At 44.7% G+C, this 26,429-nt stretch overlaps 1 protein-coding gene across 1 annotated transcript; it reads left to right on the top strand.

The window, feature by feature from the left end:
* Positions 1 to 1,272: 1,272 nt before the first annotated feature.
* On the top strand, positions 1,273 to 6,761 carry KCNF1 (potassium voltage-gated channel modifier subfamily F member 1). The gene has a single exon (XM_035109851.2). It carries the CDS (start codon positions 1,886 to 1,888, stop codon positions 3,347 to 3,349), a length of 1,464 nt encoding a protein of 487 aa, XP_034965742.1. The 5' UTR covers positions 1,273 to 1,885; the 3' UTR covers positions 3,350 to 6,761.
* The last annotated feature ends 19,668 nt before the right edge of the window (positions 6,762 to 26,429 follow it).

Below are 26,429 nucleotides of genomic sequence, written 5' to 3' on the forward strand. Positions count from 1 at the left end.
GTATATCCCAAACTCTATATTTTAACTGGAAAAGTTGGGGGTCGTCTTATACACCCAGTCGTCTTATCCGCCGGAATATAAGGATGCCCAAACTACGGGGGGCAACATTCCTGAAAAATGTGGTTGCTTTGGCTTCTTTTTTGTTTGTTTACCTAGCAGATTGAAAGCACATTGGCCTGGAGCAAAGGATGCTGTTGTTTTAACCACCAACTGCAAGCAATTTATTTGTGTGGCTCTCTTGACTGGTCATTGAAAACAAGCCCCAGAATTTAGCAAAACAAGCTCATTTAACATCACAAAGGGAATGATTAAAACCCACTGCGTTATTATGAGCCTTTCATGTACCCTGCGTGAAATAACTTGGAGAGCACAAGAAATAGAGGAAGTGCTGTTTCCCATGAATGCATGAGAACTTCTGCAGCTGAATTTTTGCTCGGTGTGTCTTGGACCAGCTATTGGCGCCCAAGTTCTGTTGTGACAGTCACTCATTCATTTTATTAATTTCATAAAACTTATACATAGCTTGATTGTGTAAAAACAAAGAACCAAACCAAACACCTCAAAGGAAGGTCCCTGTCAAAGACTGGTAAAATTGCCCACTTGATCGAGGTATTGCAAGAGACAGCAAAATAGGAATTCAGTTTGATATAGAAAAAATTTAACCATTAGTGTAACTGATCTCTGCAAGGGTGGCAGCAACCCAAAGGCGGAAACTCAACTGTGCTCACATGGTGGAAGGTTGTTCTGAAAACTTGCCCACTGCCAAATTCTCACTGCTTCATAACGTCTACTCTTGCACTGAAATGAATCTGTTCCTCCACCTAGTTGGCTTGAGTTGGACGTAGTTTCTTCTTCGGAGAGAGAGACAGTAGAGAGGCAGGTAAAAAGGAACCAGCAGCAACATTTTGGCCTCCCATGATGTAAATTCCTCTTCGAAAGAAAAAAAGAAAAAACTTTTCTCCTCCAGAATCTTTTCTTCTCCAGATACATCCTATAGTCCTTAAACACATTATATACAAATGCTTCTTTCCTTGACTGTTCAAGAATATGTACCCCCCCCCAATAATAAACATGCAAAAAAGGAAACAGCACTGTACATCCCTAGATACCCTTCAATGGTATTTAATCCCCACCTTGCAGTACTGCTCCTGCTTTTACTGCATTTCACCAGAAGAGGGTAGAGTTTGGAAAGCACTTGACGGCAGCCTGGAATTCCTACTGTGCTTATAAACAGCAAGGGGGATACAAGCCCAACTTTATCCTTCGCACACTTCAAGCCCTTGCAGGAGGGAGCTGCTGAAATACTCCAGAATACCTTTGCAGCAAAATGCAAACAACAGATTTCCCTCTGTGAGCCTTTCTGAAGCCAAGACAACACAGAAGCTGCTGGTGGGACTTGTCTCTTTTTCCTCTCTTTCTCTCTCAGAACTGTTTCATTCACTTTTTTGGTTATTTAGGCGTAAGGGACTTATTGTAGGAACCCAAATCTCCGATGTCAAATCAATGCCATTTCAGGAAATAAAGAGAAGCTGAAAACAGCAATGGGTGAGTTTCCTTAAGTGTTCCCCTCTCCCTCTCTCTCTCTCTCTCCTCCCCCCCCCCCCGTTCAAATCTATTGGAGCAATTGCTGCTAGTCAAACAACCGCGCTCTCTCACACGCAAGCAGACAGATGACTTGCCTCCCCACTGCAGCTTGTTGCAGACTTCACAAGGTTTCGCAGCCTGCAGGTTTTCTTTTGGCAGTCTATTTTCCCCCCTAATCCTGTTCAAAGTCGTTTCCACTTAAGGTTTTGCTAATGAACAGCTGACTTGATTTATCGCAAAGCTTCTCCCGTAATAACTTGTGGGAGGCGAAGGCTGTTGGAAATAAGGCAATAACGCTAAAATGGCAGATGACATTAGTTTTCAAGAGCTGGAAAGTGACGGGTCAGAGAACAGTGAAGAAACAGAGATTGTCGTCAATGTCGGCGGGGTGAGGCAGGTGCTGTACGGAGACCATCTCAATCAGTACCCAAACACAAGACTAGCAGAGCTTGTGAACTGTTTATCAGGGGGATATGACACCATTTTCTCACTTTGCGATGACTATGATCCTGGGAAGAGAGAATTTTACTTCGACAGAGATCCGGATGCTTTTAAATGCATAACTGATCTGTATTATTTCGGGGAGGTTCACATGAAGAAAGGGATATGTCCCATTTGTTTTAAGAACGAAATGGAGTTTTGGAGAGTGGATCTTAAATTCCTGGATGACTGCTGCAAAACTAATCTCAGTGAAAAAAAGGAAGAGCTAGAAGAGATTGCCCGCAGGGTCCAGCTGATTTTGGACGACTTGGGACTGGACGCCACCGAAAACAGCTGGAAAAAATGCCAAAAGTACATTTGGAAATTCATGGAAAAACCAGAATCCTCGTACCCAGCTAGAGTAATAGCAGTTGTGTCTTTTCTACTCATCCTAACCTCATCGGTAGTGATGTGTATGGGGACCATCCCAGAATTGCAGGTGGAGGACTCTGAAGGAAAATCTGTTGAGCACCCAGCGCTGGATAAGATTGAGACAGCTTGCATAGTCTGGTTTACTCTCGAGTACGTCCTCAGACTCATCTCATCCCCTAACAAATTGCACTTTGCTCTTTCTTTCATGAACACAGTTGACATATTCGCAATACTTCCCTTCTACGTCAGCCTGATATTGACCCACTTAGGTGCCAAACTGATGGAGCTAACGAACGTGCAGCAAGCCATCCAAGCGCTTCGGATCATGAGGATCGCAAGGATTTTCAAGCTGGCACGGCACTCCTCGGGTCTACAGACTTTGACGTACGCTCTTAAAAGAAGCTTTAAAGAGTTGGGGCTCCTCCTGATGTATTTGGCTGTTGGGATATTTGTGTTTTCTGCCCTCGCTTATACGGTAGAGCAAAGCCACCCCGAGACAATGTTTAAGAGCATCCCCCAGTCCTTTTGGTGGGCCATCATAACCATGACCACGGTGGGTTACGGGGACATTTACCCAAAGACCACGTTGGGAAAGCTCAACGCTGCCATCAGTTTCCTTTGCGGGGTCATAGCCATTGCACTACCGATCCACCCTATCATTAATAACTTTGTCAGGTATTATAACAAGCAGAGAGTGTTGGAGACAGCTGCCAAGCACGAACTGGAACTGATGGAGCTCAACGCAGGCGATAACAAGAAAGGTGGAAGTCCCAGTTGTGCACCTGCATCTCTTCTGGAGAAAGAAAAGGAAGATTCCCGGTGGAGCAGCCACCTCAAATTCTCCAACAGTGACACCTTCATTCACCTCCTGTCAAATAACCACCACCGAACCAGACTTCAGAGCTGTAAGTAGGCTGTGAATTTGCCTCCATTCGGTGGAAATCTGGAATACAAGTGACAACCTCGTCTTGAAATAAGAATAAAAGGGACTCCTTTGAGGTCAGCCTCTCTTTTTCATGTGCATATATTTATACATAGGCAGACGTGTGTGTGTGTGTGTGTGTGTGTGTGTGTGTGTAGACACACACACACACCTCAGCAACGCCATCTCAGCTTAGTAAGCCATTGTTTATAAAACACAAGAACACAATGAATGTATGGCCAAATGTAAGGACTGCATCCTGATTCAGATCCCTTTGTAAACATTTCAGGGGGGTCAAAAAAGCATACCAGTCAGTAAATATAACACTTGGATGTAAATTCTTAGAGTCACAAAAAATGTATAATAATAAAGGGGAATGGGAGGAGAACAACACTGAAAGAGCAAGTTCTGTCAAATGTTTCTCTAGTTGGGAAGTGCTGCTTGAAAGAAAAATTAAACTGAACGGTCACTTTAAAGCACGTGTTCTGCCTAGCAAAATGCTACTTGAGATGTTTGATGCTCTGTGAGATAAAGCAAATGTAAAGAAGCCTCTGGACCTTAATGTTCGGAGAACTCCACCTTCGTTTTTAACAGAGAATAGGATGCAGAGCCAATGTGTTAATGATAGAAATATAACAGCAAATAAAGTATTGATTAAAATGCAATGGGCATGATTTTCTTTAAGTAACTTCCTTCAGTTCTTCACAGGGAAGTTGCATGCTATATATATCCAAAGCTGAACACTTACCAAAACCTGCGGGCCTTCTAAATCTTTCAAAATAAATATTAAGTGATTGCAATGTATATCCTACTTATAATGATCAACTATTAGTACAGCAACACAGCACTTGATTTCTTAAGATGAGGAAAAGTATTTTGTGTGCCTAATGTCCTGTGTTTCATCAGTACAACACTGTATATCACTGGGCAATTTATGATGTGATGTATTTGGACAGCTAAGTAAAGCATCTTGGAGAACCAACAGGATTTTAAACTGCCCAGGCTATCCCTGCTTTACACTGGAATGGCTTTATGATGCTTAGAACTTCAAGGCTCGAATGCAGTGGTGCAATTGCTGTACAAAATGCAACTGGCTGGTTTTCCCCCTATGGGGGGAACCATCAAGGGGGCAAAAAAGCACAAAAGCTTGCCAATCCAATTGGGTGGGGAGAAACCCATGCCAAATTGTGTGTGTGTTGATATACGTCTGGAATTTCCTGGACATAGCTGGGATTCAGCCATGAATTTTCATAAAAATAGCTCAAGCACTTTGGCCAAAAAACACTCAACTAGTTTTGTGTCCGGACTGTCACTTTTTGAAAACATGGCAACCCTATTCAACATTTTCATCATTGGGGGAGTGGATTGGGTATTGGGTGCCCTGAAAACAAATGCATAAGAAAGAAGGCAACAAATGTGCGCACCACTTCCCACCACACTTTAACATGTTATGCCATTGTGTTCACCTGAAGAATGTGTCTATGATTTCAATGTAATTGTTTGGGACTGGGGGTTTGAAAGCACTTATTTGAATAACCTCATTCACATTTTCTTGGAACTTTTCCCCCACAAAGTGGCCATGTTAGTCTCTCTGAGGATCTAGACCATGGGTCGGCAAACTGCAGAAAAAGTTGGCTTACCCCTGATCTAGACCAACATCTCCCAAACTTCTGAGAGCTGAGGCACACCTTTGTTTCTGAATTACAATGGGAAGCACATTTCAGCCTTGTGCCTGAAACCATAGCCCTCAACTGTCCAGATAAACTGGGGTGTCCCATTTTTTTTGCGTGAGAGCATGGCGGCCATGTTGGGTGCCGCGCTCTCACCCTGAAAAAAGTGCATCCTTTGGTGCCATGAACTTGTGTGGGTCACATGATTCGCACATGAGTATGGCCCCAGAAGACGGTGTCCCCGTTTTTCAGGGAGGGTACCTGAGAGTGCTTAGTTTCAGAGTATTTAAGACTAAGAATTTTTGTCTCTTGTGCCCTCAGTGTTTCTGTGTTAGCCTTTCTGAAGGAAAACCCAGAGCACAAAATTATTTAAGGTGAAACAGGAAGTTTCCTCTGAAGCACAAAGTGGAGACTGTAGTCATACTGGCAGGCTCGTGACTCCTCTGCCCCCCCCCGCTGGCCATATGTTTATTTTACTGTATATAATTAAATATTTATGGGGCGGTTTCCAACTAACACATCCCACCAATGCAAGGATTTTTGCTTGTGCAGTGGAATTTCTCCTCCTCCTTTTTGCCCTGCATGCGCCCAAACCTTCCCTAAATCTGCTCTGGAGAGTCGGGGGAACTCCTAGAAGATTTTCTTTTTTGGGGGGGGGGAGGCAGGGTTCAAGGGAAAAGTTCCATTGTACAAGCAAAAAATTGTTTGCTGATGAAACATGACAGCTGGAGACTGCCTATAGGGCTGGGCACTGTGATGGCGACCAAAGAGTTGGAATTCATAGAATTGTAGAGTTGGAAGGGACCACGAGGGTCATCTAGTCCAACCCCTGCAATGCCCAACGTGGGCCTCAAACCCACAATCCTGAATTTAACAGTCTTGTGCTCTACCAAACTAAGCTATCTCTTTAAAATTGTTATTATACTCATCATTTTCTGTTCTCCTGTATTTGTACAGTAGGCCTCACTATCACAGCATAAAACAAGCAACAATTAGACTGAGGGACAAATGCCAAAACCATGATGCAATATTTAAACCCATTGTTTTATTTTGGCTGTTTTTAATTATATTTTTATCCCACACTTTCGCCAAAGATTTTAGGGTGGCATAGATGAGTCTTCCCCCCTTTGGAATGGCAAACCCAAGGTCCCCCAACCCTTGAGCTGCATGGTTGAGTGGGGATTTCAGCCCTAGTACAGCAATCCAACCACTGCGCCACACAGTGTGTGTTTGCCAAGCATTGTACAAGCAAAAAATTGTTTGCCACATATAGGGTCAAATAATTATGACCAACTTTATTACAGTATATAAAGGTGGTGGGGAGATGCTAAATAAAACTGTCAAATGCTCACTGCTACTATCTCTGGGCCCAACAGTTCTTATTAAACATGACATCCAACATGGCAATGACTCATTTTATTAATGGTAATTACTGGTATTTCTTCAGTTAAGACACAGCCTGGAGCAAGCAGGAATGTGTAAATTATGCCACTTTGGAAAGAGATTAGGAAGGCAGATAGCTCAGAGGCACACTGCTTCTCTAGAAATGGAGATAGTAGCTCCAGAGTCTTTGAAAGCCATTTTTACCCCCACCCTGCAGGTCCAGGACAGGACAAAAAGATGGAGCAAAGTTTGGATAGCTCAGTTGGTTAGAGCGTGGTGCTGATAACACCAAGGCTGCAGGTTTGACCCCTGTATGGGACACCTGCCTATTCCTGCATTGCAGGGGGTTGTACGAGATGAATCCTCAGGATCCCTTCCAACTCTACAATTCTATGAAAGTATCAAGGGATGCTGTATGCAAAACCGATAATGGAAACATAGAATTGCAAAGTTGGAAGGGACCACAAGGCAGGGTCATCTAGTCCAACCCCTGCAATGCAGGAATCTTTTTGCCCAATGGGAAGCTCAAACCCACAACCCTCAGATTAAGTGTCACATGCTCTCCCAATGGAGGAAAGAGTACTGGTTTGTGCTCTTTTTTACTGGCTCTTCAGATATCAAAGGAATACAATATTTTTTTCTTTGCTTTTCATTTGTTATAATCATTTGTTTCACTGTGCATTACTTTTCAGTACATTCGTTTTCACTACCCACTTTTTTAAAGTGTTTTTTTTTTGTCTTAACTTCTTCTACCACTCCTTTTTTTGCCATAGCCTGGTTTGGTGACAGCAGTGGAACTGACTCTGGCAATTGTCTTGTGGTATCCTCCATTTTCTCTTCTTGGTATACAACAGATGTGGCATTATTCCAGAACATTCCGAGAGAAATACGTTTGCCCTGTATCTAAACTCTGTGAAAGCATAATTCTAAACACTTTTCTGAGAGAAAATGAGGGCCATCACAAAAAAAGAGAGCAATACCCACTGATGGTTTTCATTTCCCTCCAAGAATGACCACCATGTTGCATTGTTCTGGGGCATGCTGTGGGTGATAGCAGGCACCATTTTTGTGTGTGCGCTGGTCACTATTTCCCCCTCAGAATGTTCTGGAACAATGCAACATTACAGGTTAGCAGGAATGGTAGCTGCCAAGAGGGAAAAAACCCAAAGGCAAGCCAAATACATAATGGATGGAAAAACATAAAGGAACCTAGATGTAGCAGTTGCGATGTGATGCAAATACAGGGTGAGGATGTAAAAAAAACTATGGTCACATTCATAGCCTACATTTACAGCACTCATACTGTTATGGCTTTCCCCTGTTAATCCTTGGATCTGTAGTTTGGTAAGGTTCTCCTGAAAATCCTCAGCAGCTTTAACAAACCACAGTTCCCAGGCTTCTTTGAGCGGTGCCATGACAGTTAAAGTGATATAACAGTGCTTAAACAAATGGTGTGGATGTGAGCAGTATTTTAATCCACTTTCCCTTCCTCTCCTGCATACTGTTTGAAACACTGTTTTGTCTTAAAAGGCAGACCTGGGAATCGAAGGGTCGTATGATCACATTTCCTCTGTGCCCTTAAAACCTCCCTCCCAAAAGATCCCTACAATTGAAAGGGGCAAGGAGTTCAAATTCATGACAGTGCGGGCAAGTTTCCCCAGTTATCCTTGCATTCCATCTCTACTCCCTCTGCTACAAATTTAGACCACAAGCAAAAGGCAGGTGCAGTGGCAGAAGGGCAATTACGAAGCAAATAGCTCGAATTGACATCTGCAAGCAGAAGTCATTTCACTTTGCTGCGGGGGAAGGCAAAAAATAACCCCACTGAGGGTTACTGGCCAATCTGACCGGAGGCAAAAACTCCTTGCCAGCTCCAGACATGGGGATCAGTAAGACTTTGAGCAGGAGCCAATCCCAGCCAAGGGAAAGGCTGTGAATGCATCTTTATGCTATGCAACAATTAATGCCTAGTTTTAGTTAGCTGCTATTTTAAATTCACATAAAAAACAACATCATCATCTCAGCTTTAGGACTAAAAAGTGCAAAGTTCTCTAGGCAGTATGCGCTGGCCAAACCTCACACAAATGCTGCATGACGGGAGACGGCCAACAATGGCAGATGATGACACACCGCAGCTGAAGATCCTGCTACGAAGTTTAAATATGAACTACACAAGTCCAACCATGCCTAAAGGTAAAGGGACCCCTGACCGTTAAGTCCAGCCGTGGACGACTCTGGGGTTGCAGCACTCCTCTCATTTTACTGAGGGAGCCTGTGTACAGCTTCCGGGTCATGTGGTCAGCATGACTAAGCCGCTTCTGGCGAACCAGAGCAGCACATGGAAATGCCATTTACCTTCCCACTGGAGTGGTACCTATTTATCTACTTGCACTTTGATGTGCTTTCGAACTGCTAGGTTGGCAGGAGCTGGGACCGAGCAGCGGGAGCTCACCCCGTCGCGGGGATTCGAACCGCCGACCTTCTGATCAGCAAGCTCTAGGCTTTGTGGTTTAGACCACAGCACCACCCAACTATGCCTACTCAGAAGTAAATCCTATTGAAGTCAATGGGATTTACTCTCAGGTAAGTGGAGCTAGGATTTCAGCCAGAGTCTGTCTGTACCCTACGGGAGACAACTTATGAAAACACACATGCGCGCATGTGCGTGTGCATACACGTACACGTGTACACACACACACACACACACACACACACACACACACACACACACACACCTATTATGGAAGTACCCTACTTAAGGAAGGAGACTCGCAATCTTTCTCGGAATGCTGCTGTTTCATCAAGCTTTATTGATTACTATATTGTCACTGTGAGCAAAGCGTGCTCTAGCCCCTTGGGTGATCTGAAGTCTTTCATTCAAGCACATAAAACAACAACAACAACAACAACAACAACAACAACGCCTTACATTGTATTATAAGCAACCAGCATGATATTCTTATGGGAATGAGATTAAAAACAGATGGGTACAGAAATTGTGGGAGAGAAAAGTGGTACTAATTCATGGCGGAACAATCAGCCTGCAAAATAAAGAAAAATAAAAACTTGCAGCACAATCATTTGCATTTTTACTCATCCCTCATCTTCAAGGATGCTTACTCCCAGGAAAGCATGCATCAAACGACAGCCATATAGCCCAATCCTATAAACATGCCCGATGGTCACACCCTATCAAGGTCCATGGAACTTACTCCAAGGTAAGCATGTATAGGATTACCAACGCTGTCTTAGGGACCAATTCAGGCTACAGTACATGGATGTGACGGACACACTCAGTTGACACACCTAGTCCCTTTTATTCAGCTGCCCTGGGAGCTTCAGACCACCCAAGTTGACCCCCCCCCCCACCTGCCTCACCATCTCCATGGCTGATGGCGAGAGTGGTACTACAAACTTGCACTCTGCAGAATAAATCATTATCATTTTATTCTTGTGTAGTTTTACTGCTCACATCCTTTGTTTTGTTTTAAACTTTGCAATATTCATCTAAAAAGTTGGGACTTAATTATTATAAAACAAAGCAAAATAAGACTACCCTTCCAGTGTTAGCATTCGAGTGTCCACCGCCCCCCGCCCTGTGGAGAAAGGGACTCTCGCATTTGCTATTATTTTCATGGCATCCAATTAGCAAGTTTGGCAATCTTAAGTTTATACATTCAGCATGCAATCAGGAAAAGGTTCTCAGTCCTTGGCAGCAATGTGGGACCACTTCTGCCATACATGATGCATGGTCTTTTCAATGCACTCTATGAAACACCTTAAAACTTCTCCAGCGATATGCTCTACTATCTGATAACATCTTAGAAACAGCTTGATCCCTTATATCAGGGGTCAGCAAACTTTCTCAGCAGGGGGCCGGTCCACTGTTCCTCAGACCTTGTGGGAGGGGGGCAGACTATATTTTGAAAAAAAGTATGAATGAATTCGTATGCCCCACAAATAACCCAGAGATGCATTTTAAATAAAAGGACACATTCTATTCATGTATAAAATGCTGATTCCCGAACTGTTGGCGGGCAGGAATCGCTTTAGAAAGCGATTGGGCCGCATCCGGCCCCCGGGCCTTAGGTTGAGGACCTGCCTTATATACTGGAAAAAAGGAAAGTAACAGTATGGAAAAAATGAATGTTGACTTTAAACCACTTTTCAGAAGTTCAGTGCAATGACGATACATGAGCCATTATGTTTTCTTACTGAGAATAAGGGTGATAAGGGCATACCATTATTTAATTTCGACACATTGTGAGGGAATCCACTATTGATCCACAAGAAGCCCATAAGCTTCTATGTCATTTCACAGAATCATCATAGAGTTAGAAGGGACCCTGAGGATCATCTAGTCCAACCCCCTGCAATGCAGGAATAAACAGCTGACCCTTACGGGGATTGAACCTGCAACCTTGGTGTTATCGGCACCACACTCTAGCCAACTGAGCTATCCAGCTGTACCATTCATTGCTCTCTAGTTCATATTGCTCTGATTCATCCTTGCATGCAAAGCATATTAGCTGGAGCTCATTCAATGTTCTTGTGTCTTACCTCTGCATGGCAGGATCCTAATCCTTGGCAAAATCTCTGGGCATTGTCTAGGTAACCCTGCCTTCAAGAGGGCTGCATGACCATGTAGGAGAGCCTCACTCCTAACACCTCGAGGCTCACACCATGCTTGCTTTTGCTGTGTTTGAGAAGGAGCTCTGTGTAGAATCACATGCACAGAGCTGCTTCTCCTGCATGCTGGAGATGCATGGATGGCAGAGCGCCTAGTTGGCAGGCAGATTGGCAGCAGCCCACTCCCCACGTAAAAGCACAAAATCTACATACTGGTCACATAGACCTAGTTGAACGGCTGTGTTATCACATCACACAGGCCCAAGGGTCTGTTGCCGCCATCACACGACTACCAGATCATGGTGGAAATGCAAACATGAACACCACGTGGGCCATTCGTGTCATGCAGAAACTTCCCATAGCAGCACCTGCAGATGGTGCTGCAGCATGTACTTAGAATGCATGAAGTCCCAAATTTTAATCTCTGGCTTCTGCAATTTAAAACAGTCTTGGGGTAACAGAGTTTGGGGGGGGGGGTATCTGCTTGAGGTCCTGCATAGCTGCTGCAAAGTTGCAATACATAGTACTACACGAGATGTACCAATGGTTTGGCTCAGTATACTGCAGCTACACATGAGAGTACATGCGAGGGCTGTGTAGCTATCTATGGTCTCAGCATGGCACTGCTGCGTTCCACAAGCAAGCTACAACAAAGGGTATTTGAATGGCTACTCTCTCCAGTAAAATACCACAAGCACATTTGCGCAGGAACAAAGCACCAACACCCCTTGCCAACAGAGCTTTTTGTTTCTACTGTTTTTCGTCAAGTATAATAAATCAGAACGAAACGCAGTTCCTAGCCCGACTCTTTTGATGGGCAAATGTAAACTAACTGGCAAATGACCTTTTAGATTCGAGCATTGTGCCAATTGGCCATTTGCACAGGGAATAGAAATGCTTTCCTGGGGCGGGGAACACACACACACACAAACACACACACACCTGCAGCTGTGGAGATGGAGTGTTTACCCTCAAGAGCAAATTAATCCCTCTCAGCATGCCATTTATTCCTGCTTCCTTCTATACCCCTTCAGCAAAAGAAATACAGTACAAATCAGGACAGTCCTGCAAATTATGTTCAGCTAATGTCCAAAAAAGGCAGCGTGCTCTAAGGACAGTGGCAGGCATCCAGGAAGAAAGCAGTCTGCTTCCAGGTCTTTAAATCTCCTCCAAGCATTGCAAAAGCAGTAAGCCTCTCCCCCATCCCCAAGTTGACTGAGGTGGGAGTGAGAAGAACAGCATGGACTAGGCTGTGGACAACTACGTATTCCAAAGCTCCTGGAATATGTGTCCCCCAAACTCCCTCTCTTATCACAGCTTGCTCCATTCCCAAGATCCCACTGCTGTTGCTGCTGCTGCCACCATGAGGCATGAAGAGTACAAAGTATTTTGTCCTGTGCCACCGCCACACCATACATTCCCTGCCCCCCAAATCCTGGAAACTGTATCCCCCCCCCAACAAAGCTACAATTCCCAGCACACTTAAACTATGACTCCTAGGATTATTTTATGTGTGCATGTGCATGCGTGCATGCATGCGTGTGCGTGCATGCGTGCACATGTGCTTTAAATATATGGTGTGTACATGCCCACTGATAGTATTCAGGAGGGCAGAGAAGGAAGTGTACTACTGTATAGACATTTCCTGCTTCTCTTTTAGAGATGAGATAAAACCGTGTTTCCTCCCTGCTGTCGCTATCCGATACTTGTTTTCCAAAGCCTGAAAGCACTAAATAATTATGATGCCTTAAGGCCATAAAGTGTTTAAACAACAACAGCCTATTTAACTTGGCGTTTCAAAGGGAGTTATGGTTTTGATAGCTTGATCTCATGAGGATAACCCAGCAGGTCCTCTTTTTGTAACGAGTTTATGATCTTTTTTTACAAGGAGCTGTCCAGCTCTTTCACCTTGGGACCTTTCGTGCTGCTTTCTTTATGAAGGTGGCTTATTTTCGTGTGAAGCCTATTGAGCACCAAGCTCACTTCTTTTCCACTTGGGTTTTATCTCAGAGTCACTAGCTCAAGTATATTGTGAAGTCCAGAGCTCAGGAGGCAACTTGAACTTAAGCCTCAGCTGTTGCAGCGTGGACAAATTTCCAGCGAGGGATGCAGGGGCAGAACAGGAGATCTACTGCGTAGCAGCAAATGCAATATGAAGGAGAACAAAAGTCAAAGGTGGGATCTCCCGACTGGAGCAGAATCTCCCACACTATGTTGGTTACATGTTTGAGGGAAGAACTGTAGCTTATCGGTCTGCGTTCCTTTAAGAAAGACAATTGGAGTATAAAGGGAAACGCCATAGAACAAACTAAGATCTTCCAATATTTAGGCATAACCTTCTCCTACAATGCCAAATTGTCAACACACTTGACCGCATCAGCTACTTCAGCAGGAAGAAGTGCAAATCCCACCCTTAGATTATTCAGAAGGAAAGGCGCCGGCTTCCTTCCTATGGCCCTAAAAGTCTTTCAGGCAAAATCTTTAGCCCAGCTCCTGTATGGCTCTCAAATCGGACCTTCTGCCAATCTTAAGACCCTTGAAACAATACAATCAAAAAATTTAAGATCACTATTCGGTACCCCAAAGAGCACACCTAATGCAGTGCTAAGGCAAGAGGCAGGACTTCCCAGAGTGGAATTAAAAGTCTGGGAGTAAGCAATATCCCTCTGGTTGAAAATCAATTACAATCCAAAGGAATGTTACCTCATTTCCTGGCTGCAGTTCCCTATCCACCCTGGCTTATGCAAATAACTAACAAGATCAAACAAATTGGCCTAAATCCTGAAGATCTTTTTAATGGAACTCTGAACAAGGCAAAAATAATGATTACTCCCAGAGAATTATAGATGTCTAAAATCGTGGCTTAATTTTACAGCTGCCCCTTACTTATCTAGCATCACTAACAAAGCTTATAGATGGGCCTTCTCTAGAGCCCGCTTTGAGGCAATGCCCTCAGCGGTGCTGTACGTCAATTTTATGCGGGTACCAATTCAGAAGCGCCTTTGCCCTTGCATGTCTAACAAGGTAGAATCTGTCACTCACATTCTTTTATTTTGTGAATTTTATACTGAAGAACGAGCTCGACTTATTTTACCCCTTTTATCAAAATTTACACCTTTACAATATTATTTGGAATTCCCCCCCCCCCCGAAATCTTACAAAAATTCCTTCTGGAAGATTCCTCAAGCCCAGTGTCATATGACGTGGCCAAATTCTGCACTTTAGCTATTAAGAAACGTAAATCCCTTCAATTGAATGACACATTGCGAATTCCTTTTGTGTAATTGTTCTATTTCTGGTGATGTTATTGCTGATTTTCTTTCCTTTGGAATGATGATATTCTGTATTGCTGGCTTTTGCTGTAATAAAAATTGAATTTGCTTATCGGTCTGCATGCAGAAGGTCCCATGTTCCACCCTTGGAATCCAGCTAGGAATGGGAACAACTCCAGTCTGGAACCCTGGAGTGGCACTGCCAATCAGTGTCGTCTTCTTTGGTGATCACTCGTAGCCAAGTAAGATTGTCTTCCATAAACACGGTTTTAACAATGGGTCCGTAAGTGACTGTGGACAGGGGCGTAGCCAGGATGAAAATCAGGGGGGGGCAAGGGGTGGGGGAGGGGCCACAGCAGGGCAAGGAAAGCTCCCTTCTCCCTTGCCAGCTTTCCTCCTCCTCCCCCTCCGCGATCGGCAGGGGCAGGGGGAGCCAGGATCAGCCCGAAATCGGGCTGCTCCGACTCCCTCCTCCCCCTCCGCGATCGGCAGGGGCCAGGGGGAGCCAGGATCAGCCCGAAATCGGGCTGCTCCGACTCCCTCCTCCCCCTCCGTGATCGGCAGGGACGAGGGGGAGCCAGGATCAGCCTGAAATCGGGCTGCTCCGATCCCCTCCTCCCCCTCTGCAATCGCCGGGGCAGGTGGAGGGAAAGCCCCAGAGCCGCGCAAAGCGGTTGCCTGGCTTTTCCTCCGCCCGCCCCACAGCCAGCCAGGGAGAAGGGAGACAGCACTGGGCGGGCAGCGGGGCAGGCTGGCCAGCGGCCCTGCTTCTAGGGGGGGCAATTGCCCCCTCCTGCCCCCCTGCCTACGCCCATGACTGTGGAGGCCAATTCTGGATCCACACGTCTTTCCATAGTGAAGACATTGGTTTCCAGGAGGGAGTTGATCACGGTGTGAATCTGCCAAGCATGCCTTCCTCTTAGAACATTTCTCCCTTGCGTCCTGAGATCGAGTTACTTCAAAACCCATGACACCTTTGGTAAAGGCTGTTCTCCAATTGGAGCGCTCGCAGGCCCGTGTTTCCCAGTTGTCAGTGTTTATACTACATTTTTTAAGATTTGCCTTGAGACAGTCTTTAAACCTCTTTTGTTGACCACCAGCATTACGCTTTCCATTTTTAAATTCCGAATAGAGTAGTTGCTTTGGAAGACGATCATCAGGCATCCGCACAACATGACCAGTCCAACAAAGTTGATGTTGAAGAATCATTGCTTCAACACTGGTGATCTTTGCTTCTTCCAGTACACTGATATTAGTTTGCCTGTCTTCCCAAGCGATGTGTAAAAATTTTCGGAGACACCGTGGATGGAATCTTTCGAGGAGTTGGAGGTGGCGTTTATAAGTGTTTCACAAGCATATAGTAAGGTTGGTAGTACAATAGCTAGGTTGGTAGTACAATAGCTATTGTAGTACCAATAGGTACTACAAAGAAGCATTTTGGTTTCCCTGCAAATGTCCCGGTCCTCAAACACTCTGCACTTCAATCAGGAATGGGAACATCTCTAGTCTGGAACCCTGGAGTGGCACTGCCAATCAGTGCAGACAATGTTAAACTAGATAGACCAATGGCCTGACTTGGTATAAGGCAACTTTCTATGTCCCTTGCGAAGGTGTGTACAACAAAGGCTTCTGCCACAATCTGCCAAGCGCTCAGAAACAAGTCATCAGCCATATTATTGTTTAGCTGGTGGTGAGAGAAGATGTGTTGTTTTCATCTCTCAGCGTAAACACCACACGATCGGAAAATGCTGCTTGAAAGCAGCTCCATATCCAAAGGCCCAGAACATCCTGAACTCAAAAAAGTTTTATTTTTTAAAATAAAATATTATTTTTGCTCTGCCTTCGCTAGGATGGATACATCCAGAATTTCGCTTATTTTTATCCTGAATGTGGGCAGCTCTGCACGTCAGAGAAGCTGCAGGTGAAACATCTGTCCCTCATTTCAGAAGCACCAGGTGGGAATTTGTGCTCAGGTGGCTTGTCTTTCAATACGCCCATACACAAGAGAGAAAGAGAAAATGTTTGACACTTATCTTATGGCCCACCTCAGACAACCCTGTTCTGTTTAGGAACACAGCAGGCCTTGCTTGATTTTGTGCCAACGCTAGGCACCAAGGCTAATTTACAATGTTTTAATCGCTTTCTTTCACTCCTCCCAGCTGGCAGACCACTCCGCACCTCAATGCTCATGTTTGACATTTGTGTTCCTGAGACCTGTGGCAGAGCTACATAATGCTGTTTTATTCCTATGATCTCTGCAGGTCACAAATCAGGTCTACTAATCATTATTTACTTCCCTCAATGCCCTCCTCTAAACTTTCCACTGCTGCCAGAGATTAGCATCTACTTATTTCAAGTGCAAGACAGGAGTGCCTGGCGTGCTATGGTCCATGGGGTCACGAAGAGTCGGACACGACTAAACGACTAAACAACAACAACATTTCAATTGTGCCTGCTTGTATTCTGCCTAGTTCTAAGTCATTTCCTTTAAAAGCATGAAGCTGATCCTTACAAAATGATGGAGTCTCTCCCTCCCTCTCACTCTCCCTTTCTCACACACACAGAGGTGTGGGGACAGACACAGGCAGAGATGTTACACATATCACCTACTTTTGCCTCTGTTCACACCCACAGCTGGCATGTGGCACCCAAAACAACACCCTCCCACAAAATGCAGCCTTCAGCAGGAAAAAAAGAGAGAGGTCCCCACCTTGGTATAAAATCTTGGCCATAGATGTTGCAGATTTGGGATAGTGGAAATAACATTTAGTAGTGATAGGTCATAACAAGATTATCCACCCACCTGCTTCTTGAGGCTCTAGCATGATATAGAGCAGTGTTTCCCAACCACTGTGCCTCCAGATGTTTTTGGCCTACAACTCCCATGATCCCTAGCTAGCAAGACCAGTGGTCAGGAATGATGGGAGTTGTAGTCCCAAAACATCTGGAGGCACACTGGTTGGGAAACACTGATATAGAGGACCTCCGGACAATTATCCTAATTACCTCTCTCTAGCACAGGCTTCCTCAAACTCGGCGCTCCAGGTGTTTTGAGACTGCAAAGATGTCTCCTGTGATAGACATGTTCATCAGCAGAGCGCACAAGCTTTGTTCATATGGAAGATGTACTGGCTGTTTTTGTTTTCCTTATGGATTCATAAAAGCTGTACAGATGAGTCAAAACTCGAGGAGAACATTTCTGGTGTTAAATAGCCTTCATCCAAACAAACACTTGGCTGCTCAAATCCATATGGATGATGCTCTTCAGCACGTACAGAAAAAGAAATTGAAAGCAAAATAAATTGCAGGCAGCGGCACAAATAATTCATAGGGTGGAGATGAACACATACTTCTGAGATAGCACTGACTCCATTCTGTCCTCATGAGAAATGCATGAGAAGAAAAACTCTCAACTAGACTGTCACGCTGATACAGTCACAGCTAGCCAGATGCCATCATAACAACTTTTTGAAACCGCAGCACATTAATCGATAAACAAGGTGTTCCATTTATATCAACTGAACTCAACACGGTTAGCAAAATATTTTTATTTGTATTGTTGAAAATGAGTCTGCTACTGCGCCTAGTTTAAACTTTTTATTTCTTTCTCACATGTATATTCTCTCATCACTCAATCATCCATCCTTTCAGGATCAGGACCACAAACACATCTGCAGTGGGTCGCAACTACTTTTAATGAAGCCTAAATTAGAAACCTTAAAATCAAACTCTCCAGAACACAGTGTTGCTAAGTGGTTGATATTGACCTCCTGGGGTCAATGGGACTGTGCATGGGGTGAATTAAAGACCATGGGGTTGAAAAGCACCTACAAGGGGAAAACGAGTTTACTAGGTATTGTGCAAAAAATAATAATTACAAAATATGAGCATCAGATCGTGAAGCCTGAGGCTCCAATACTTTGGCCACCTCATGAGAAGAGAAGAATCCTTGGAAAAGACCCTGATGTTGGGAAAGATTGAGGGCACTAGGAGAAGGGGACGACAGAGGACAAGATGGTTGGACAGTGTTCTCGAAGCTACGAACATGAGTTTGACCAAACTGCGGGAGGCAGTGCAAGACAGGAGTGCCTGGCGTGCTATGGTCCATGGGGTCACGAAGAGTCGGACACGACTAAACGACTAAACAAAAAACAATGAGCCTCAGAAATGTACAGGTTCAACACACCCCTTCCCACCCTTTGCCAGCAAGAAACCTCTGTATTTAACAAGGTGATTCCACAATATATGAGTATTTTTACACTTCATTATTCCTAGTACTGTAATGTTGACTGATGATCAATAACTATTGATTAAAAATTGATATTTCCTGACTTTAATTTCAGATACATTCGCAAGAATTTGGGTTGGGGTCGACGACAACTTTAAAAGCTCACCAGAGGCTCAATGAACTCAGAGGTTTGCTCCATGGGTGTCCCAGACAGAGTTCCTTCTCATCTCAAGCTACCTGATCAATCAAATTAAGATGCCAAGAATTGAACCTGGGAATGGCCCCACCCTTATGGTCTATTAACCAGCGGTGCTCCCCAAGGTCTCAGGCCTAGGTCTTACATGATAATCCCCTCCCTAGTGCCTACTGTTCTGTGTGGTTGTTTTAATGGTAAACATCATTAGAGGAAGAGCTATGGATTCAGTAACTTGTTTGTCATCCTGTATGATTTAGTTGAGATTCCTGCATCACAGGGGGTTGGACTAGATGACCCTCAGGGTCCCTTCCAACTCTATAATTCTATGGTTCTACACCTATACCTACACTATATAGGTATGTTGCCTACTATTCTTGTAAAAGGGTCCAGAGTGGTATACAGTTATCATGCCCTTTGGTTAGCGGGTGGAGTTGTATTATTTGGGCTGATGATTACCCCATGACAGAAGCTCTCAAGAATCCTATTCACAAATGTTGTATGGATGCATGGGAGTGTGAGGAGCTTGACTGTGTGTGTCCCACCTCCATGAATTCATAACAATGCTACACGCTCTCACCCAGATTTAGCTTCCTTGGAGTATTTCAAAACATATTTATTTTTGCAAGTAGCTCATATGTGGAAGCAAACAGCTTCTGTGCTTCGGGTTGGGGGTGGGTGGGGAGAGATTGGCTACCCACATCAGATCTCCAAAGAGACACACTGGCCGTTGTCCAGCTGTCAGCTAGCTGTCTCCCTCAGTTTTTCTCCAACTAAAAGCTAATTTCATGCTCCACACACATGCCTCCGCCCCTTCCCTTCACCTTTTCCAAAGCCATGGCTCTCTCCATTCAGAACATGCCAGAGCAATTAGCCAGCAGGCGCTCTAATAATTAACACTACCATCCCACTTAGATGCTTTCTCTTAACACCTAGGTCATTCATTACCAAGCAATTTGCCTCACAAAAGGTATGGTCAGGCTTGCATTATTCATGACATTAGGTCTGAAGGGAGAAAAAAACCTTGTGTACAACCAGGGCTTTTTTTTCAGCTGGAACTTGCCGGAACCGAGTTATGGCATCCCTCAGGTGGGCGCCACTGCCATTATAATAGAACAAGGGAGGAGTTCATAGTGAGCTTCGGTGCTTCCTTTTCAAGAAAAATAGCACTGTGTACAACTGAAGAACGGAGCCGGCACAGTCATTCACACGGTTGTTTTCCTGAGCCACCAGACTAAGCAAGCAATACAGACCCAGTCTGCTGTGTCTGCTCGTTCTGGAGCAGCTAACCACATCCTTAGCAATGGGGGCAGAGTTGAAATGGCTACATCACTGTCTGTTCTAGCCTCAGAAGCCGCACCGAAGGAGGGGAGCATTTCACTACAGGAAGTAGCGGCAAGTCATGAGGCTCTACCATAGTGGTTTGAGTTTCCGATGTCCCTGGGACAGTCCTCTCCTCCGACAACCTGCTTGAACCTTCCCCAACATCTAGGTAATTGCCTCCCCAACCCCTCCTGTTCCATTCTTCCTTCCCCTCTGAACAGCCCTGCCAAGACATTTCCATGGCACTCACATCAAAAAGCGAAGTCACTTTCTGGCAAATGAATTGTCCCTTGCAGTCCTCCCTCTACATGCAATTTACTATTAAGCTTCCCCGGAGACAAAGGGTGAAGGAAAATGCCTGTGGTGAGAGACGACCTGCAAATAAATATCCATTCTCTTCCATAGAAACATCACATTCGTAAGTAGCAGAAAGTGTTGCCTACCTTTCTGTAGCCAGAAATCAATGATTACAGTGCTCTTGAACTAGATTGCAAATTAGGGGTTGGATGCAGACAGATAAGTTAGCTGAACTTGGGTCCCACTGAAGTTGATAAAAACCAACAACAACATTATTTATATACCACCCATCTGCAGTGGCCTACCTGGCAGCAGGTCAGTATGTCAAGTCCAAAGACCAGGGATCAATCAACACAAGCAAAGTCCAAAGGTCAGGAAACACAATCCTGGGTCAATCCAAGTAAGCTAAGTCTGAAGTCCACCAATCAGGTTTCAGTCCAGAGTCAAACCCAAAGCACAGTCTTGTAGAGATCCAGCAGCATCCAATCCAAGGTCCATCAATGTGGACAGTTGAGCAAACACAGCCCCTCCCCTCTGCTTCCCTTTTGTACTTTGCATGCTGATTGCAGCACCTGGGCCTGATGAGCCATATGACCCTCACCTGTTCCAAGCCTACTCCAGCTGAGGAATCACACACCTCCTCCCAGAGCTAGCAAGCTTCCTACGCTTCAGAGCCCATCATATTTGGGGAGACAGGGGCCCCTATGGTTCCGGTGATGGGTCCTGCTGCTCTCTGACCCCCCCCCCATCCCCTTCCCATCCTCTGTCATATTGTGAGTATTTCCCAGCTTGCCCCAGTGTGTCCCAGTTCTGGCTACAACCCTCACTGGGATCCTCTTCCCCGTGTCATCCTGCCAGTTCATGGCACCATCTGATTGGGTTGCCCCAGCCACTCTGGGAGGCTTTCGACAAATTAAAACATCAAGCACAGTAAAACATCAAAAAAAAAAAATCCTTCCAGTAGCACCTTAGAGACCAACTAAGTTTGTCATAGGTATGAGCTTTCGTGTGCATGCACACTTCTTCAGATACCATTACAGGTAGGTAGCCGTGTTGGTCTGACATAGTCAAAACAAAATAAAAAAAATCCTTCCAGTAGCACCTTAGAGACCAACTAAGTTTTGTGTGCATGCACACGAAAGCTCATATCTATGACAAACTTAGTTGGTCTCTAAGGTGCTACTGGAGGGATTTTTTTTATTTTGTTTTGACTGCATCAGACCAACACGGCTACCTACCTGTAACTAGTAAAACATCAAACATTAAGAGCTTCCCTATACAGGGCTGCCTTCAGATGTCTTCTAAAAGTCAGGTGGTTGTCTATTTCCTTGACATCTGATTGGAGGGTGTTCCACAGGGCAGGCACAATTACTGAGAAGGCCCCATTGCCTGGTTCCCTGACACCTCACTTTTCGCAGTGAGGGAACTGCCAGAAGGCCTTCAGAGCTGGATCTCAGTATCCAGGCTGAACAATGGGAGTGGAGACACTCCTTCAAGTATAACAGTGTTGAAGCCATTTAGGACTTTAAAGGTCAGCACCAACACTTTGAATTGTGCTTGGAAACATACTGGGTGCCAATGTAATCTTTTTGGACTGGTCTTAGATGGTCCTGGCAGCTGTTCCCAGTCACCAATTTGGCAGCTGCAATTCTGGATTGTGTTTTTGAGTCACCTTCAAAGGTAGCCCACACAGAGCGCATTGCAGTAGTCCATGCAGGAGCATGTACCACTCTGGCAAAACGGGGCGCAGGTAGGTAGGGTCTCAGCTGGAGTACGAGATGGAGCTGGTAGGCAACTGCCCTGGGAAAAGGTAGTCATGACTTGGAAACTAAGGGCTTATCTTTTGTCTGGCTCTTTCCTGGCACAGGTCTACACTTAAAAGCTCCATGTCTGAATGTGTTTGCTTGTTTGTTTTTGCCCTGGAGCTTTCCCTGCAAAAACCTGCTCTGGAAAGAGCAGAGGAAAGGCAAGTGTGGATAAAGCCATAGTTCAGTTGACTTACGGTTTATCTGCACTTCTTTTCCTCCTGCTTCCCACCCCGTCACCCGAAACTGCTCTTTAGCACTCATTCAGAACAAACAGCAATCGGTTTACCATGCTGTTTGTTCTGATTTAAAGCTAAAGAGCAGGTTTTCCCTGGGAAAGGAGTGGAGCACTGGACAAGTGGAAGCACGGACAAGCCCTTAGTCTGCATCCAGTTTTATGTCATTTCAGAACAGCTAAGCCAACTGAGCCCCGGATCCAGGAGTTCTTTCCCTGAACAATCAATCCCCTCCATGGCACCAAAAGTTGATATGGGGTTGCAGCTGGGGAAAAGTTACTTTTGAACATATTTGACTATTCCCAGAAAAGCAGAGGACAATTTGTTGGCAACGCTTATTTTTAAAATGTGTGGTTTTTCTTCTCAGAAAAGTAGATAGCATAATCTTGATTCTGATGTAAAAATACTTTCGAGCGATTTCAAACTAGCAATTTATTCTCTAGAGCCTAAAGCTCAAATGACACGCTACACATAAATATGTGTAATAATAACCTGATGGCCTGTTCTGGAGGGAGAAAAAGCTTCTTTTTCCAGTAGGGGACAATCAGAAGCAGAGAAGTGCTTAACTCTTTCTGCACCCATCGTTTCCCAAGCCACCTCTCAATAGCTTTTCACCATGACATTTAAAAAGTGGTTTGTTTTTATTTAATGAGAGCTAAAGCCACAGGGGAATGGGGAGGAATTGAAATGGGAAAATAGTTGGTGAGAATGGGGCTAAGTAGGCGCAGATATTTTCATTAGCAGCTGCAAGAGTTGAGTGGTGGTGTCATCATCTTGTCAGCCAACAAGAGGGTGCTTTCAGTCTCTCTCTGGGACTGCAGGATTCCTGTGTCTTGAATAACTGCAAGGAATTTTTTTTTGGGGGGGGGAGAGGCAAAACAGAATTTCAGCAGTTGAAGCCTTTCCCTGTATGGAGATGCAGCAACAGAAAAACCTTCCCCGTTTATTTTCTGCTTGTTGCCATGAAGCTGCTAAGGCAGGCAATCTCTCGTTTAAGGACATGCGTAGACGCGACTTCCGGACATGCGTAGACGCGACTTCCGGCGCCGGCCATTTTCTGGTGCCAATAGATGGGCAAAGCGGCACCAGAAAAATGGCCGCTGACAGGAACCAAAATAAGGGAGATTAACGGGAGAGGAGCTGAAACGGGAGACCTCCGGGAAATGGTAAGGAAAAATGGGGGTTTCCCGGGAAATACGGGGTACTTGGCAGCTATGCTGTATTTCCTTCTTCCAGCCCTGACCCTAGCGGAAGGCCCCGACTCCTAACTTTCATTTTTAAAAAGCACATCAATCTGATATCTCCCAAGAAAATTAGAAAGCAAAATGTTGAGGAAACATTCTAAGACTTATTATGCAGATAAGGAGGAGTTGCTGTTGCTAAAGATGCTTAGTCACTTAATCACTGTTGCTAAGCAGTCAGAAGGAAGGGATGTGAGGCATTTCTTGCATCTTCCCTGCTGAAGAGATGTGCTCTCTGCTAACAGGAGCAGCTTGCAGAAAGAACAGTTAGACAACGCATGAATCACTTTTGGGTGGTGTTTACCCATATGCATTCACCATCCAATCATTACTGTGTATTATTAATATTATTATTATGGTTGATTGATTAATAATCTGGTATGCTTCTGCATTAATTATTACTGCTTATTTTTGCTTTCCTATAATTATGCATGTTTTCCGTGTCTTTTTGATGCTCTGAGGACCCTTTTAAAGCCTGAATCCAGAGAGTACAAATTACTACAGGCAGTGACCATTTTAGGTGTGTCCAATTGACACATGATCGCCAATGCGTGGGTCCTCTTGGACCTTAAAGAGGGATGAGCAGAGCGTGGAACGTGGTAGGGCATGCTTATATGTGCTCCGCTGATGCGCACGGGACAAAATCTCTGCATGAAATAGTCTGCCTGTATTTCTGTGGTGTTGGACCCAGCAATTCATTGGCAGGAAAAAAGGGGGGGGGCTGGGGACATTTTTGCCCCATCTTCCATGAGCTGATGAGTAAACATTTTCAATAGACTGTCCAGTGCTCAAACCATCTACCTACAACACAGTTTGAATTACACAGATGTATGGTGGGGAAAGGGTGAAAATCAGGTTCCCACCACCATCAGCCTCCACCAAAAGTGGCCTTTCCAACAAAACACTGTACTACTGTTACTTTTTGTTTGTTTGTCAAACACGTAGTTTGGCCCTATTTAATCTGAAACAACCAAAAGGCGTTTTTAAATCCAAATTGGGAGCCTGGAATAAATTGTCAACAGTAAAATAGATATTAAAGTGTGGTCTAATTTGTTATTTACTGTAAAACACTTTTAATCTCCAGGAAGAGCTCTTCAAAATCCCTCCCCCTTCCTTTTTCTTATCTCCATTTTAGAAATGAAAACCAAGATTACTTCTTTCCCCTCCAGAATTCTACAGTGTCTTCAAAAGTATGAATTCTCTGTTATAGCTACCCATATTCAGAGGGTTTGGAAGGAGACTTTTATAAGAGGGGGTGGGTTCAAGAAAACTGTAGATTCTTCCACAGCTGGATGGGACCAGGCTCTTATCTTAGGCTGTGTACACACACTATACTTTTAAGGCACATTCTTTCCCTCAGAGAATTGTGGGTACTGTAGTTTGTTCGGGGTTGCTGGCAGTGCTATTTTTCTAGGGAAAGAGGTGCCGGAACTCACCATGAACACCTCTCCTTTTCTCTTATAATAGCAATGGTATCCACCTGAGAGGGGCTGGAACTGAGTTCCAGCGAGTTCCAGGTGAAAAAAACCCAGGTTGCTGTAACTCTATAAGGGGTAAACTACAGTACCCATAATTCTTTCAGGGGGGAGGAAAGTAATTCAAATGTGCTTTAGGGCAGTTAATATTTAATACACGTTTTCTGTTCTATCCTCAACAGCCTCACACTACAGTTAAGGTTAGTTCCCAAGAGGTAGTTACGTTAATCTGCCCTTCTCCAATCTGGTGACTTTTAGACTATAGGTAACTCCCATCAGGCCAAGACAACAAGGCCAAAGGTTAGGAACTATGGAAACTGCAGTCCAACAAAATGAGGAAAGTGTCTGGTCGGGGAAGCCTTGTGGCATTTTAAAAAGACTAACTGGTTTATTGTTGGCTTGAGTGTTCATAGACTAAAGGCCAGCGGGGATTTCTCCTATTATAACTGCTTCAACAACATCCTCAAAGGGGTGAGGAACAAGATTTGCTGCTGCAGGCATTAGACTGAAAAAACCCTTCATTTGCTGACATTTTTATGACACCACTGCTCAGCTACTCCATTACTCTAATGCTGATCAGTCTCCAGGTTATTTAGACTGAAGCCACATCTGCACCGCATATTTAAAGCACTATCATAGCAGTCATGGATTCCCCCTAAAGCAGGCATCCCCAAACTTCGGCTCTCCAGATGTTTTGGACTACAATTCCCATCTTCCCCAACCACTGGTTCTGTTAGCTAGGGATCATGGGAGTTGTAGGCCAAAACATATGGAGGGCCGCAGTTTGGGGGTGCCTGCCCTAAAGAATCCTGGGAGACGTAGTTCGTTAAGGATGCTGAGAGTTGGTAGAATTCCATTCCCCTCATGGGGCTACAATTCCCAGAGTTCCTTGATTGTTAATCCCTCCGGGAATTTTAGCTTTTGGGGGAAATAGGAGTCTCCTAACAACTCTGTTAAAGTGGTATAATAGTGCTAGAAACTTATGGCACAGATTAATGCTTTAAATGCATGGCACAGGTGGGGTCTGAGTGAGAATGGGGCTAAGTAGGCGCAGATATTTTCATTAGCAGCTGCAAGAGTTGAGTGGTGGTGTCATCATCTTGTCAGCCAACAAGAGGGTGCTTTCAGTCTCTCTCTGGGACTGCAGGATTCCTGTGTCTTGAATAACTGCAAGGAATTTTTTTTTTGGGGGGGGGGGAGAGGCAAAACAGAATTTCAGCAGTTGAAGCCTTTCCCTGTATGGAGATGCAGCAACAGAAAAACCTTCCCCGTTTATTTTCTGCTTGTTGCCATGAAGCTGCTAAGGCAGGCAATCTCTC

This window comes from Zootoca vivipara, chromosome 3, assembly GCF_963506605.1.
Source record: "Zootoca vivipara chromosome 3, rZooViv1.1, whole genome shotgun sequence".
Classification (NCBI taxonomy): domain Eukaryota; kingdom Metazoa; phylum Chordata; class Lepidosauria; order Squamata; family Lacertidae; genus Zootoca; species Zootoca vivipara.

Coding starts and splice junctions, on each gene's coding strand:
- KCNF1 (XM_035109851.2), top strand. CDS start 1,886: ATGGCAGATGACATTAGTTTTCAAGAGCTGGAAAGTGACGGGTCAGAG.